The sequence below is a fragment of the Phascolarctos cinereus genome, unplaced genomic scaffold (genome assembly GCF_003287225.1).
Source record: "Phascolarctos cinereus isolate Bilbo 61053 unplaced genomic scaffold, phaCin_HiC Scaffold_1;HRSCAF=81, whole genome shotgun sequence".
In the NCBI taxonomy this organism is placed as follows: Eukaryota; Metazoa; Chordata; class Mammalia; order Diprotodontia; family Phascolarctidae; genus Phascolarctos; species Phascolarctos cinereus.
In genome coordinates, this window is record NW_027555514.1 from 69,214,118 (window position 1) to 69,230,951 (window position 16,834).

Consider the following 16,834-nt stretch of genomic DNA (forward strand, 5'->3'; position numbering starts at 1 on the left):
AAACACGTATGTGGGTATATAATGAAACACTGCCGATTTGCGGAAACTTTCCAAGGTGTCTACTTTATCAGAAAGCCAGGCCGGGCTCAAGCGTCAGGAGACCGGGATGTGCCCCCCCCAGCAAAGCCTTTCTACCGTCTCCCGGTATGGATCCGGGGCCGACAGACAGACCGAGCAGTGTACCAAGGGAAACCCGGGCGCTCAGTGTCACAAGAAGCCACCCCGCCCGCAAGCCGAGACGCAACTCCCAAAGGTCACCCCTAGGTCAAGGTAAAGGGGCCGGGGCTGGGGGACCTCGGTCCACCTGTCCTAGCAGGAGGAGCGGGAGGAGCCGGGGCCCCACGCACCTCCATCCAGGCTGGCCTCTGCAGCGCCCCGGGCGCAGCCCGCACTCTCGGCCCGGGGCCAAAGGCGCCGGGGAAGCCTTCACCCGCTCGCTCCAGAGCTCTCGGGCTCCGGGTAACCGCAGGAACATAGCCCGGGGCCTGGCCGCCTCCCTGCCCCCGCCCCCCGGGGGCTGTCACCTGCCTCGGGACTGGGGGAGGCAGCTCGGGGTGAGAGGGGGCTGCGCCCGAGGCTCCCCCCGCCCAGGTGCCGCTCCTCCACAGCGGGGGGTCGTCGGGAGCCCGCCGGGGTCTTTCTCCTCCTCTCCTTCTCAAGGTGGGCTGGAGGTTGGGCGATTGGGGGAGGTGCTGGGGTGGGCCGCGGCCCTCCGAGCACTCACACACACGGGCTTACACGTACTTGCACACACTCACACTCGCTCGTTCACTCCCGGGGGCGGGGCGGGCGCTGCCCTCCCTCACACAGGAAGTCAGGAAACCGGGGTGGGGGGATGGGGAGGAGGAGGAAGAAGAGGAGGAGGGAGCCACAACTTCGAGCCATTTAAACCTGGGACCGGCCAATGGGAGGACAACGGCCCCCTGCCCCGCCCGGAGCGCGGGACCGCCACCACCCCCCTAGCGTCCCCCGGACGCCCACCCCCCGCGCCGCCCCAGCGCCCCTCGGCCGACCCCTTTGTCCCGTCCGTCCCATCCTCGCGGCCTTCCCCCTGCTCCTTACCGACGGCGGCGGGAGAGTAAACACGGCGGCGGCGGCGCCCGGAGCCCAGCCGCGTCCCCGGGCTCTGCCTCGGAGGGAGGGTGAGTTCCAGGGCACGTCGGGAGAGCGCGCTGACGCGGGGGCGGGGCGGGCAGGGGAGGGGGTGCGGGGCCCGGCGCGCGCGCGGGGGGGTGGGAGAGAGGGAGGCGAGAGGGGAAGTGGAGGGGAGGGTCACGTGAGCCTGCCCGCGGTGCCCGGGGGCGGGGGGGGGGGGAGGCAGAGGGTGGAAGCGGTAGCCGCCTCGTGCCCCACCGCGGGGCGGGGCCAGCAGAAGGGGTGGGGCCGAGCCTAGGGGCGGGGTGGGCCGGAGTCCGGAATGTGTGTGCCCAGCATTTTGGGAGGCCCGGGGAGGGGGGGGGGGAGAGCCAGCGTCGGACTTTGGCGAGGGGTAGGGGGTGGGGCATGGCTGCAGGGGTCCTAGGCGTGAGAGCAGGGCGCAAAAAGGGCTGGGACCCTGGACGTGCAACGTTATAAAGAAAGAGAGGGCCGGTTCCAGACTAACTGAGGCTCTATGCCTGGCAAGGTGCACATTCGTTCAACCAGCGGGAAGCCGTGGGCATGCACAGACACTGTCACCCTGTCAGCAATAACGAGTTAACTCAGGCTTGAAGTGTAAAGGCACGGCCCGAGAGCTACAGTTAGTGCTTAATGCTAAGGGGGGGGGGGCGGTGTACATAGCGTTAGGATGCAATCACGACTTTAAATGTTGAGTCTTTCAGAACAGAAATGTCCAGAAATCGATTTAGTAGCCTGCTGCCGGCCTGTTGCTTGACTGTACCCCATGTCGAAGTCAGTCTGTTAATAAACATTTCTTAAAAGTGCTTACTCTGTGCCAGGCTGAGGATACAGGAAGGCTGAACATGGTCTATGTTCTCAAGGAGACCCCAGTTTAATGGGAATGACAGCGTGCAAACAACTCCGTGCAAACTAGATGTGTGTGTGAGAGAGAGACAGAATGAGAGACTCTATAATTTAGGCAATGTTTTTTGAGAATTACAGTTTTCAGAAAGACTCTTAAGAGCAGCCCGCCTCTAGCAATAGCCTTCGAAGAGCTTAGCTCTGCCAGTATTCAAATAAGAGACTTGCCCACCACTAGGACCAGGTCAGAAGTCTCTCTAGATTGGTATAATGGAAACAATCCTAGATCTGGTGTCAGATGCCAGAGGTTAAATCTTGCATTCTTACTACCTTTATGACCCGGGGCGACTCATTTCAGCCCTGGGCTCCAATTCTGTCACCTGTAAAATGAAGACGTTAGGCTGGATGGCCTCTAAATCTACAATTGTCTTGTACTTTCCACAATTTGGGCTCCTCTGGCACACTCTTCAAGAGCCCACAGTGGCAACGAGGCATCCGAAGGCAAAGGCGGAGGAGAGACACCAGCCATTAAATGAAATTCAACGAGTTGTTGTTTGAAGTAGTTTTTCATATAGAAAGAAAAGCATTGATCCAGACAAGCAAATACAAAATAAACATAAATATAGTAACATCTCTTTATCATCGTACTGGCTTACTTTGTTCCCCTCTTTCCTCCTATTTTCTTTCACTGATGCTGTCCTGTACTCTTTTCAGTAATGTTGCTCAGCACACAGAACAAGATTGCTTTATTCTTTCATTTTCTTTATTCTGTGTTGCTTAGGGTTCTCTCAGAAGGCTCTCTTTTTCAAACACCAAAGCAAAGACCTAGTACAAAACATCATGTCTTGGTGGAAATGTGTTGATAGTAGCATTTTCTCTGTTCCAGAAGCTAAGTGTTAGACATGTTTATTTCAGTTGAAAATAAAACATTTTGAATGCGCACACACACAAATTGTTGCCTATTGTAACTCTACTTCCACTTTCAAAGTCAATCAATAAGCATTTATTACCTCGTGCTGTGTACAGGGCTGAATGCTGAGGATACAAGTGAAGCAGTCTCTGCCCTCTAGGAGCTAGCTTACATTTTATCCAGGGAGACAACATGTGCACATCGAAGTGTGGGTATACATATGTGCACACACACATACAGCATACTCTCTAGTGATACCACTATACCCACCATGCAATAATTGCTTGCTACCCAAAGTAGATGGAATTAGACATACAGAACTCTATAGTATGTTGTTTTTAAAAAGACCTAGGGAGGAGGGAGAGGAAAGGACAGGACAGTGACATCATTTTCAGCGTTGTCTCTAGTTAATTTTAAAATAGCACTAGGCAGCATATGTCTGGTGCCTACACTAAAGATCTCACCATATCATTTTGAGTCCCATTATAATTTAACAGGCTTCTTGTTTAAACAACATCGGGTTCTAAAATTCTTAACTGTTACAGGCTAAATTTGCTTTGCTTCCATCTTGATCACTTACTGAAAGGATAACTTTTCTAACAGCATAAAACTAGTACAGAACAAGTCTAATGCCATTATTTGGCAGCAAAAGTTTCACCAGATTTGACCAACTAGTAGATGCATTAACCTAAATAGTTGTGATCTTTGTTTATTATTGAAAAATAATTTCTCACTATTACAATTGATGTTAAAGATTCTAGTGCTGCATTTTGTTTGAGGCTTAATACAGAAATGTTGTAAACCTATGTGGATTTGCATTCTATTTCCATTCAACTTCAGTTTAACTTTAGAAATGACAAAATTTGGAGGGTCTTGAATTAGTGTTAAATAAGAAAATTAGAAAATCATGGACCTTTTTTTTTTGTTTTCCCCTGACCAAGGCCAAGAAAAGCACATTTAGAAAAACACTGAAGGCATGTGTTCATTCCTCTGTGTTTCTGTTCACTTGCTTTGTAATGGCAATTACCTCCTGCTTACACATGCTGCACAGATGCTCTGTAAACAATTTTGCCTGACACAATAGACGCTTTGCAAGCTTGCTACATTTATTTGCAGGCTTGATTTCCAGAAATCTCAAACTGAATTATAATCATAGACTCACAATAATAGTAATTTACATAGTACCTTCGATCTGAAGATTTCAAGTGCTCAATTGTTCCATATGATTATTTCTACTGTACTGAATTATGTCATTGATTTCATCAGTTGCAGACTCTTCAAGGTAAATGTAGGCATTATGAGATTATAACGTAATAAATAATAACAATACCAAGGCATAATTATAACAAAATTGCCATCTGAAGCATTTCCAAAGTCACATGGCCAAGTCATACCAAATATGAGATAAAACAGCCATTGAGCAGTTAATGAGTCGTGTTTAAAACTCACAGAAACCTTGGGATCATTTAATTCAATGCTCACATTGTATAGGTCTAGAATCTGAGGCCCAGAGAGAAGAGACAGGCTCCGTGTCAGATCGGTAGTGAGAAGAGCCAGCGCTGGAATGAATCTGACTTTGGGGTCAGTTAGGCAATTTAAACATTGAATCCATATTTGGTTAATTTTATACCCCTTCAATTAACCATGCCCTCTAGTTCACTTCAAAGTTTTCTCTACAAATATCTATGATGTCTAAGAAAAGGTGGGAATGAAGAGACATAAATTCTAAATTTTAATGCCAGTTCTGCCACTTGGACAAGTCATGATTTTAACATCTCTGGGTCCCAGTTCCCTAAATTATGTTATTCTAACATGGCTTCAGCTCTAAAATTTTATAATTCGATATAGGTATCAAGGAAATAACTATTAAGTTACCAAATGGTCCCTGACTAATTGTAACGTGTTATTCTGACATACTTAACTTCACAACATACATAATGTAAAACTCCCAAGACTTTCTTCCTCATCCAAATATAAAAATGAATGAAATACCAGCTGAACTGTAGCAATTGCACATGATGCTGGGTCACCTCCCCCATCGAGAGTGATCCACCTTTAGGAGAGAATCCAACGAGGTTTTCTCATTCTCCTACTCGGTAAGATAATCTCACTTGCACTCTTGTGCACAGAGGTGAAAATTTAGCTCATAAAGAATTATGTAAACACTAGCCAGTGACAGTAATTATGTCAGTGGGTGTAAAAAATGTTGGGATATTAAAACATGCCCAATTAGCCCCTGGCGACCCTGATGCAGCCTTGTTTGCTCCCCACAGCCAATTTGAATATGGTAATAATAGCTATGGTACACCCATAATAATATCTTACCTATCTGGAATTTAGCTACTTAAGATCCTCAATCAGAACACAATCATAATAAATAAATGCATGAATGAAAAATAAATAAATGGATAGGTGGATGAATATAATAATATAAAAACTCATATTACTGTATTAAAATAAAATTAATATAGATAAATAAAAAGGCTTCTGAGTTGCCCAAATAGACATCACAAAGTCCAAGCATTAAAGCCTGTGATTCATAGGAGGGAAGGGAAGTGAACAAGCATTTATTAAGCACCTGCTGTCTACCAAGTGCTTTACAAATACAATCTCATATTCTCCTCTGTTATGATCCCCATTTTACTTATGAGGAAACTGAGGCAAAGGAAGATGAAGTAACTTGCCTGGAGTTACACAGCCAGTAAGTGCTGGCGGACACCCTACCACCTAGCTGCCTAGCAAATTAGGCCCCTGTCACTGGGCCTTTCAACTTATATTTTAGACATGATTCTAGCTAGCAAGAGGCAGCTAGCTCAGGGGTACAATGGATAGAGCATTGGACTTGTGAGTCAGGAAGTCCTGACTGAATCCAATCTCAGACACTTACTAGCTGTGTGACTCTGGGAAGATACTTAACCTCTGCCTGACTTAGTTTCCTAATCTGTAAAGTGGGGTTGATAATCATAATACCTACTTCCCAGGGTTCTTGTGAGGATCAAATGAAATAGCATTTGTAAAGTGCTTTGTTAAAATGTTTTATAAATGATAGTTATTATTATTTAGTGTCACCATCTGGTTTCCTAGGTCACAACAGATTTTTTTTATTGTTTCTGGTCTAGTTCTGTTAATTCTTCAGTGTGTGAAACTCTTCCTCCCAATGCATTTTGGCAGCCGTTATCCATCTTGCAAGTCCTAAAGAATTGCCCAGGTCCCTGACTTTTCCAGGATTTCACAGTCCATTAAGTATGTCACAGGTAAGATTGGAAAGCAGATTAGAAACAGAAAACTGGAAGGAAGAACTACTAAGGGGCCATACATATGGGTCAGACATGGAAAAAGAAAGGAAAATGAGAAAGCAGACAAAAGAGGTGGGGTTTTTGGTTTTTGTTTTTAAAGAAAACCACTGTAATCTTCAGCTGTTTGACAAAGGGGCCGAGAGCCTTACCGACTTCAGGAGAAGCAAAGGGCATCAGTGTATTATAGCACATATAATAATTGATTCTTATAACACAGCGTCATTAATAAAAAGCTTGGATTTAGCATTTTCCACTGAAGAAATTAGGAGAGGGCATTTCCATTCAGCAGGATCAAAATAAAATGCATTTTGATGCTTTATAAATGTAAACAAACCTTTAGTTATTCAGAAAACTCAGTTATCAGAAAGACATTCTTCACTGGTTCTGAATAGCCATGGTTTTACCATAAAATTCCTTCAGGGTGTTGAAAATGGCCAAAGCAAGGTTTTAAAGTTTCCAAAATTAAATATTTCATAAAAACAATCGACAAATACATAAAAATAAACAAATTATAAATATACCAAATGTGTGTAGCTTAAGAATATGGAAAGATGTAATATGATCTTTTCTTAAAATTATTAATAACCTAAAGGAAAAGCCATTTAAAAGCAACTTTTTTTCCCTTTGAAAACAAGAAATTGGTGGTGTTTTATCTGTAGATAACTGGGATGGCATTTAACTAGGTAAGATAAACAGATGCATGTGAATATCTCTAACAGATGTGTTAGCAGACCTTGCCAAACACAGAAAAAAAAAATTGTTCTTTAATGCCCCAAATAGAAAAGGGGAGGGAATAAGAAATTTAAGTATTTAATTTTAGATTGTTCATCCCCAGTTAAAAGGAAGCCTATTTCATTTAGAACCACTCTGGGTGATAATTTGACAAAGGATGGGAATAGTGTTTGTATAGAAGCACTATACTTAGATTAGAGATTTATGTTTGGTGGTGAGTCTTTATATTAATTTGCAAAGTGCAGCTGTTATAAGTATCCCCAGCCAGCAATCAGTGGGAGGAAAGGGGGACAGATGAGGACTGAAGTAAGCATGTGCAAGGCAGCTCATTTCCCTATATAACTAAGAGCATAGCTGCCCACATGAGAAGAGGAGCAGAGAAAAATCCATTTGTACACCGGACAAGATTACTATATAAATATAACTTTGCTCTTCAAATTAAAAAAAAAAAAGCTCTGACTGACTTCCTCTGAAAGAATACAATTATTTTAAGTGCTGGTTTTGGTATGTCACCACAGAGTAACCTCTTCCTCATAAGTAATAAATCTTCTTACTCTCAAGGTTTGTCTTTCCTGTTGATCCCTTCAAAATTACAAGTCTAAAAAGTTGTGAGTCTCCTAACTCTTATCTATTTTGCACTTTTCTAACATGCTGATTTGTCCATCTGTTATATGCAAGATTTCCATTTGTCTGGGAACAATCTCTGGGCCAGCAATTCACTGGCTCTGATTTAATGGTTACTGTCCCACTCCAATATTGTTCCTTCTTTCTCTTCTTTTCTCTCTTTGCCACTACCAGACTTCCTTCTCCAGATTCTGCCAGGTCCACCCAGCACCTGCCAGCAATTCAACTTAGGCATTTGACAAGCATTTGTTGAGCACCACTTATATGTTTACTTAGGTGCAAGGCACTGTGTCAACCCAACAGCATTTTTTTTCCTCCAGTGTAAAGCCAGTGACCCTACCCTTCCTTCACCAATATATCCCACAGACTTCTCCTTTCTCAAGTTCAGCTCTGCATCTGACTTTTTCAGCCACTTCCTGATTTGAGAATCTGAATGGAGTGGTTGTTTATCTCCCTTACCACAGAGAGTAGAGCTAACCCACAAATCTGCCCTTTTTTCTATGAGCCCTCCCACAATCTTTAATCAGCCAGCCTTCCAGCTTTTCTTATATACAGTATAAAAAGCACAGAATGTGGGGAAGCATTCTCCCATCCGTTCTAGAAATCACTGTTGCTTCTTCCCTACCACCCTGGCCAGTAGACATTGGGAAGAAGAGGGATAAAACGTCACTCTACAGATGACAAAACCTCTCTTAGACACACAATTACAGCTCTTAATCTCCCATTTCAACACAGATCCAGAAACGCCTCCTGGATACCATACGCATAAAACCAGACAGGCAGAACAGCCTAGTGACTGCAGGTCACTGGTTAATGGTTAAAGTATTCCATTTCCATTCCTCAGATTCTGTTTTTCATACCTGAAAATCTTTTAATGCTTGCTCTTTGCCATTCAACTTTGATAAGTGATCTAAGACCCTTTTCAGCTCTAACAATCTGTGAGTCTATCTAGGAATCTATTATTCACTCAAGTTGACAAATACTTATACTGAGCAATGTGAAACTGTCAATCACCAATCATAGTCAAATGGCATCCTTTATAAAACATATTACTGTGTGGGAAAGAAATGGGTAATTTTGGGCTCTATTTTATACACTTTTCACGTGGGTCCCAGTTAATTTCAATGCTCTGAGGTGTTGAGGTATTTAATAATTAAACAAAATGCTGCCTTTCGCAGAACACTATTGTTTGTTCATCTATTGACAAAATCATAGGAGCATGGTAGTAACTAGTTGGTTCCAGGGGTGGGGAACTAAGAGAACATGTGGCCCTTTAGGTCCTCAACTGCAGCCCTTTCCTTCACTTGAGGACCTAGAGGGCCACATGTGGCTTCAAGAATGCAGGTTCCCCACCCCTGGAAACCCTCGTTGATACTACAAAGTATCCAGGTGTTCCAGGAAGTGATGCGGATGATTAAGTAGGCGGCACACGTCCTTCTTTGTGAGTCAAGAAAATACCAATGCTCTAGTTTAGCGTTGCTAGAGGCACCATTATGTGAGATATAGAAATGAAGTCATTAAGTGTTCTGTGACACTTTCTATAAAAACAAGGTGTTGGCTCTGTGATCCAAGGCGAATTTCCAAGTGAATATTCCTATCAAGTCCACTCTCAGTCATCCAAAGACTAGTTTCTAGTTTATGACTGAACCTGGATCTTTGCTCTTCCTCCTTTTGTCTTCTACTATGAACAACTTACTGTCATCTGCACTTTCATCAAAGAGTGTATGAGGAAAGTGAGATGTAATAAAATACAAAACAACTCATTTCACCAGATGTTCCCAATTCTGTTTTATTGTTTCTTTGGGAAGGAGATTTAAATTCAAAGTAAAACTATGTTTTGGGGATTGTCCCGTAATATCGTGGAATCTGGCCCTGGCAGTGTCATTGTGAGATCATGGTCATACCTAAAAGCATGGTGGAGCCCCATACTGGTGAGAGTTTGTTCTGTGGCATATTCTGTCATGTTTGAGTATCCACTGTATATTAAGTCCAAGAGGTTTACTTCAACAAAGAAAACAAAACGTGCAAGTAAAATGGCTTCTCTACAAAAAAATCATGCCAGAAGCCACCTTATCACACAAACAGCTTTCAAAATGAACAGCTTTTCTTTGCTCATAAATTTCTCTTGGACCTTTATCCATGGATATAACTTTATGTATGATACTATTTAAATTAAAAACATATACATACTAAATAAAGCAGAAATTTGGATATGATAGAAAACCTTCCCTTTGTGGGATTCTCTTTCAATGTTTTCTATTTTGGTGATTCTTCTCCATCCTAGTATATACAGTTGTAACTGATTCCTATTTTCTTGGCCCGATTTTCCTCTTGACCCAGTGGTACAGTGGTTCAGTGGTTAGAGTGATGGACTTAGAGTTAGGAAGACCTTCGTATGAATACTGCCTCATACCCTTACTAACTGCATGACCCCAGCAGACAACCTGATCTCTCACAACCTATCTCACAGAATTGTTGTGAGGATCAAATGAGAAAATATATGTAAAGTCTTATATAAATGTTACCTTTTAGCTATTTGACTCTATCTGTAATCAGTAACTCCTATAATTTCCTATAGCTTTATATTCCAATATAAATATCTATATGTATACGGAGATATATGTATATACACATATCTCTATATACACACACTCATCAATTCTATCACTGCCTGTTTCCTTCAGGGTTGTAGTCTTCATATTTCTTGTATTATTGGACCTCGTGTACTGTAGAAGAGTTATCAACATTCTTTCTAGCAAGGCATATTATCTTGGTCTCCTAGGAGTTCCACACATGCACACTTATAACAACAAAGCAGAGAAAACATGAAGTTCAAATGATTTATTTGAAGATCAAGAGAGACCTTGCCTATGATTACATTTCTCCATCAAATCACAGGTTGCTCCACAGCCCTACTCCTCAAATAGTTTCTAGCAGAGTGTATTTTGTCTCCTATTAATCAATCTGTTAAAGTGTGATTGCACACTTTCTGTCAAACTGGTTTCTCTTCCTTTGGATGACCTTAGTTCTCCTATAGTAAATCAACATAGGAAATACAATGCTTGTTGACCTACAAGGGAGTGTCCATATACTAGTGAATTTGCAGTTTCCATCCGTGTCATTTATCTATAATGAACAAAATGCCTCCCTTATAACTGGGCCTGCCTATGTCGTATTCATAGCTACTGCAATGGAACACGGGCGGCAGTTTTGTTCCTTTTTCTGAAATAAAGCAAGGACAGCATGGTGCAATGAAAAGGAGATATTGTGTCAGACAGAGGAGCTCTGCCATTTACAGTCTATGTGTGCAAGTCCCATAACTTCTCTGAACTTCTACTTCCTCATGTGTAAGATGAAGGGGCTAGACTAGATCATCTCCAGATTTCTTCTGGCTCTAAATTTATGATCTTGTATCCTTAAGTTTACTATAGTCACTGAGTCTCCACCATAGAATAAGGTCTCCCTGGCTTATATGAAAAATTATGAATATAAATATAACAAAACAGATTTTGATTTGATTAAATGTGTTAAGTTGCCATCTGCTTCTAAAATCTATTCAATGTATATCTGAACCCACTTTCTAATCTCAGGAAATGTATGTGCCTTTTTTCTCCCATATGAAATGTCTACTGTTTGTGTAATGAGTAATTTTAGACTTATATAGCAAAGATGTAAGAGATAATCAGTCGTGTCTGACTCTTAATAACCCCATTTGGGGTTTTCTTGGCAAAGACACAGGAATGGGTTACCATTTCCTTCTCCAGCTCATTTTTCAGATGAGGAAACTGAAACAAGCAGGGTGAAGTGACTTGCCCAGGGTCACACAGCTAGTAAATGTCTGAGGCCAGATTTGAACTGAGGAAGATGAGTCTTCCTAACTACAGGCCTGCCACTCTATCTGCTGTGCCACCTAACTGCCTCTGTAATAGATAATATAGCACTGGAATCAGGACAACCTGGGTTCAAGTTTTGTCTCTGACCCATACTGATTGTATGACCATGGGTAAATCACTTTATCTCCCTCCTCATTGCCCAAGACAATTCTCTAAGACTAAATGGTGCAGAGAAGGGGCTGATCAGCATTGGGAGAGGAAATTCATCACCAGGAGTTCCCTACACAGCGAAAATCATGGTCAAGCTGTTGGGTTTTTTTTTTTCAAAGGAAATGTTTAAAGAGACAAAAATAGAAAGTACAGAAGTCAGAATAGTGTCTATTAAAGTTTTTTTAAAAAAATATGTTAATAGTCCTTTTTAGCAGGAATCCACATTTCCAGAGGCCCTCAAGCTTGCCAAGAAAGAGAGATAGTTTTCTATTCTTGACTTAGTAAACAACATCATTTAACATAACATAATAATACCTTCTCTCATCTTCAAGTGAAATAATCTAACGTCCCTTTGAGTTTGGGGAGTGAGTATTATTTCCTCTCCACTTTCCCAGAGGGAAGCTTAGGGGCTACCCAGTAGACTAAAGATAACAAAGGGAGTTAGTGTCAGAATCAGCATTTGAATCCCAGTCTGAGTTCCCGTGTCCAGGTGTGAAGTGAGCTCCTAGTCGTTGGTTTCCATGAGCCACATTGGAGCCTGGTCGTAATGCTCCTTCCTGGTGAAGAGTCTCTGAATGGTTCTGCTGACTGGATTCCCTCGAAGCCAAGAATCGTCTATTTCTGTTCCCATCTTGCAGCAAAGCTTCCTGTTTCAACTGTACAAGAAAGGAAGAAGTAAGAAGGGAAATGGCTTGTAGAAGAATCTGCTTTTAGAGGAAATGTTAACTCTCTTGCACGGACATGTGATGAAATTTTACATACTAAAGACTTCCACTCCCTCCAATATAAAGTAAGTAAAACTGAGCAGTAGCAGATTGATCATGGCTTCCCCACTGCTTAGGGAAATACAGGATTTCTGGTCCTTTTTAGTCAGGGGGCCTGGAGTCAGGAAGACTCCACTTCATTAGTTCAAATCCAGCCTCAGACACTTATAGCTGTGTGACCTTGGGCAAGTCACTTCACCCTGTTTGCCTCAGTTTCCTCATCTGTAAAATGAGCTGGAAAAGGAAATGGCAAACCACTCCTGTATCTCTGCCAAGAAAACCCCAAATGGGGTTACGAAGAGTCAGCCATGACTGAAAATGACTGAACAACATAGTCAGTCAGCATTTAAGTGCTTGCTCACTGTGGCCAAGTACTGTGCTAAGCATTGAAGATGCAAAGAAAGGCCAAAAAACCAAAACAGAACCCAGCTCCTGCTCCCAGGGAGCTTACATTCTAATGGGCAAGACAATATGAACCCACAAGATAAATACAGAGTAAATGAAGTTAATCTGGAGGAGAAAGAACTAGCAGTTGGAGCAACCAGGAACACTGACAAGTGCAGCATAAAAATGAATTAATCTTATACTGAAGAAAAAGCCAGGGCCCTTTCAAGGAAGAAAAAAAAAGATAAAATAAAATTATTTAGGATTCATATGGAGTAGACAAAGATCTGCTTTAGAAATAATTAGAAATCATTTCACATATTTTGTCTGTTCTTTCCTTTTTTTTTTAATCAGTTCTGTTTCTTCGATTTAAAGCTTATGTGCCTGGGATGGCTGAAAATAGGAGAGTTCAGGAGTATTCCATAAAAGCATCACTGGGATCAGTGGGTAACCATTCTCCCAGTAGATCCCCAGGACATTTCTTTTGGAGCCCCCTTTATGGAACAAATAGTCCAGGAAACATTGAGGATCCTGAATCCAAGGACCATTCACACCCGCATGTGTCTTCTTTGTTTTGATTATTTTTGAAAGAGCAATTGATCTTTCTGCAGTCTCCGGTTACCTCAACACTTCCACCCAAAAGACAGACAGACACAGAGAAAGCCCTAAGAAGTTGCAAGGCTTTTTCCTTAAATACATTATAAAAGTGTGCTATGATCAGCTCCCTTTTTAAAGGGGGAGCAAGAGGAAGAGGAGGAGGAAGATGAGAAGAAGATGATGATGATGATGATCAAACTTTCCTTTGAGTTCTGAACAAAATCAGAGCTCTCCGCCTGAGAACACTACTATTTTTCAAAATCTGGTTAGGCTAGCTGTTGTACTTATTTTAGTCTGGGGAAGAAAATGGTAGTACAGAAGAAATCACATTTGATCCTGTTCATGTTTTTAGTTCTTGTCTTATTTAGGAAGGGCAGCGTGGCCATTTCTAGAGGGAAGGGAATAAGCATTTACATAGCACCTCCTATGTGTCAGGCACTGCACTGAGTGCTTTAGAAATATTATTTTATTTGATCCTCACAACAACACTGAGAGGGAGGGGCCATTATTATCCCCATTTTATAGTTGAGGAAACTGAGGCAGGTGGAGGTTAAGGGACTTGTCTAGGGTCGCACAGTTAGTAAGTGTCTGGGGCTAGATTTAAACTCAGGTCTTCCTAACTCCAGATAAGAGTAAATAGAAAGAAGAAGAACTTTAGTTGTTAGAAAGATATATATTTTAAAATGTACTTCAAGTACCAAAAAAAAGGTATTTATTTATGCTTACTAAAACTTTGCCTTGGACTATATTGATGATTCACACATGCACCAAGAAGGAAGGGTTCACTTACCCATAAACTCATAGACCCAAAGCATCAAGGTGGCTGGATGGAAGGCCAGCCACACTCTGCCCTTAGCATGGTGCCTGGCACATAGGAGGTGCTTGATGCATGCATGTTGACTCGACTCAGGCAAGGTAAGGGTTTCTGGGATCATCACACCAACTGGAAATACAGAATCAGCCAAGTAGGCTGACCAAGGACTGAGGAGCCAAACAGAATGTGGGAGCCCCAATTGTCTGCCTGTCAGTGCCAGGCAGCATGCAGGTGACAGAGGAGCAAGTGAGTACTCAGTCTGGTGAGCTGGGCAGGAAAGCAAGCAGTCCAGAGGAGGCAGGCCAGGAGACGGGATGGCCAGTTCTACTGATGGGACTGGCTTGTCCCTTTTTGGAGTGTGTGTGTGTGTGTGTGTGTGTGTGTGTGTGTGTGTGTGTGTAACGTTGGAGAGACAGGCAACCAGCACTATGCCTTTGTTAACTGGACTTAGATACAAGTCTTGTTTCTTTTCATAATATGCTTTGTGTTCAAATTGTCAGGAATACATTTGCTGGTAGAGAATTAACATCCCTACAGGAGAGTTAGAAATGAGCTGGATTCTAGTGTTCTAAGAAGGATTTCTGAATAAGGGCAAATGTGAGCAATATAAAGTATTACTGGTTGAGAAACCTTCAAGATTAAGTTTGGGTCCAGAGTTGCTTTTCTGCAGTTATGTGGGCCAAAGGTTACAATTATAATGAGTTATTTGTGCAAGATGGTATATAGTATTGAGCTAAAATCATTGAGCTAAACACCAAAAGCAAACAGACACTTTTAATTAGAGTTGTCACATACAAATGAAAGTGGAAAATTTGGGGAGGAAAATTGAAAAGTTTCCCTATAGAATTCCTGCCAATTCATCCTAAAATGGAATGGGAAAAAAATCCTGCAGGTTTTATCAGTTTTTAAAGAGTTCTTTTTTTCTCTCAGTTGCTAAGGAGATCTCTTTTAACCTTCTGGCTCTTCTTATCCACATAAGATGGCTTTTTGCTGATGAATTTGACTCATTCTACTAGAATATCAACAGCTTTTCATCTTGAACATCAGCTGCTCTACAGTTTATGATTATGAAAACAGAAAGCAGCCTATTTCTACCCACTTCAACAAATTGATTATCCAATTTGTTTTTTTTTCTTTACTTCAAATTTGCACTAATTGGTTAAAGATGAATTATGATCCCTGTTTTCTGGAGTTGGAGTTAGTTCCTAGCCTGCCAGATTTAACCATGTATTATTTATTCTCTGCTCCTCCCGAGACTCAGTTTTTTTTCATAATGCTGCATTGCAAGCTCACAGCCCTATTAATGTTCACACCCTACACAGTGTTGTGTACATTCCATTCATCCTGCTCACCCATTATGGGTTATTGCCATCTGCTGGAAAAACAGGGCGGACTACCAGATAATCATTTTGAAATTCCCGGAAGTATAATGAAGTTGTTTTTAATCAAGAAAAATAAGATTGCATTTGTTTCTATCATCTGTAATCTGCATTCTTCAAACGAAAAAGTTTTTTGTTCCAGATTACTTTTGTCGGAACACATAGTAAGTTTAACTACTCAGTTGATGAGAAAGAGTTCACTTTCCATGGAGATCAAACTAAAAAAAAAAATGACACCAAAAAACATAACTCACATCACCAAGTAAGCACTGTGGCTACAAAACAGAACAATGCCAGATGCCTCAGAGGCCTCTCCTAGGGGAAAGGGATCAGCAATCTTTTCTGAGTTCTGTGATAGCACATTTAAGGCATTTAATAGTTGTGGGGTTTAGTGGCTTTTCAAATAAGATGTATTTGTATGTCAAATTTAGTATAGGATCCAAAGTGACAAGATTAATCTCTTCTAAAAAAAATACTGAGGAATGTCTCTTTTCTTGAAGCCTTCTCTTATCCCCCACTTTCTTCTCCAACTGGAAGCATTCTCTCCTTTCAAATATTCCTAGAGTACTTTGTTTGGATGTTTCCTTTGCCTGTGACACTTTATCCTGTATTATAGTTGTCCTAGGCTAGGTATCAAAGTAGATAGAGTGCCCAGCCTGAAGTTAGGAAGACTCATCTTCCTGAGTTCAAATCTGGCCTCAGACATTTATTAGCCATGTGACTCTGGACAACTTGCTTTGCCCTGTTTGCCTCAGTTTCCTCATCTGTAAAATGAACTAGAGAAGGAAATGGCAAACCATTCCAGTATCTTTGCCAAGAAAACCCCAAATGGGGTCATGAAGAGTTGGATATGATTGAAAAATGACTGAACAACATAATTGATAAAGGCTTGTGATTTCATTGATCTAGGGAACTCTCAGTCTGGAGACTCCCTTCACATAGAGTTCCATGGGGCATTGCGAGGTTAAGTTAAATTAAATCAATAAGCATTTTTTATGCACTGTTCTAGGTGCTAGAGATAACAAAGGCAAAAACCTAACAGCCCTTTCCCCCTTGATGAGCTTAAATTATTTCGGGGAGAAACACGTACTTTTTCCAGAAAAGTAAATACAAACTATATACAAAATAATTAAGGGAAGGGGGAACATGGGGAGATTACCAGCAACACCAAGAACAGTACTTTTTTGTAGGAGACTCCCAGGATCACAAACCAGATGTAACCCAAGTCTTTCCTACTCCATGATGAGCCTTCTATCTACTATGCCACGAATATCTCTTTGTGATAGATAATTCACATTTCTATAGTGTCTTTAAGGTGTATGACTCAGCTCC

The 16,834-nt window shown here is 41.8% G+C and overlaps 2 protein-coding genes across 20 annotated transcripts in view; one reads left to right on the forward strand and one right to left on the reverse strand.

Annotated features, from left to right (window-relative positions):
* ARHGAP12 (Rho GTPase activating protein 12) overlaps positions 1-1,152 on the reverse strand; it is a 145,609-nt gene extending 144,457 nt beyond the window's left edge. For 11 of the 13 annotated variants that reach the window (XM_078152151.1, XM_020990473.2, XM_078152157.1 and 8 more), the window contains exon 1: positions 1,063-1,152. The gene's annotated coding sequence lies outside the window, so the exon portion shown is untranslated. Of the gene's footprint in view, positions 1-528; positions 789-1,062 lie in introns of those variants that run through there. The other 2 variants (XM_020990471.2, XM_078152137.1) reach the window with 2 other exon arrangements.
* Positions 829-16,834, forward strand: part of LOC110211258 (uncharacterized) — a 66,840-nt gene continuing 50,834 nt past the window's right edge. For 6 of the 7 annotated variants that reach the window (XM_078152177.1, XM_078152184.1, XM_078152191.1 and 3 more), the window contains exon 1: positions 829-1,142. In XM_078152177.1, the coding sequence (XP_078008303.1) occupies positions 905-1,142 (238 nt within the window). In that variant the 5' untranslated portion in view covers positions 829-904. Of the gene's footprint in view, positions 1,143-11,915; positions 12,355-16,834 lie in introns of those variants that run through there. The other variant, XR_013485817.1, reaches the window with a different exon arrangement.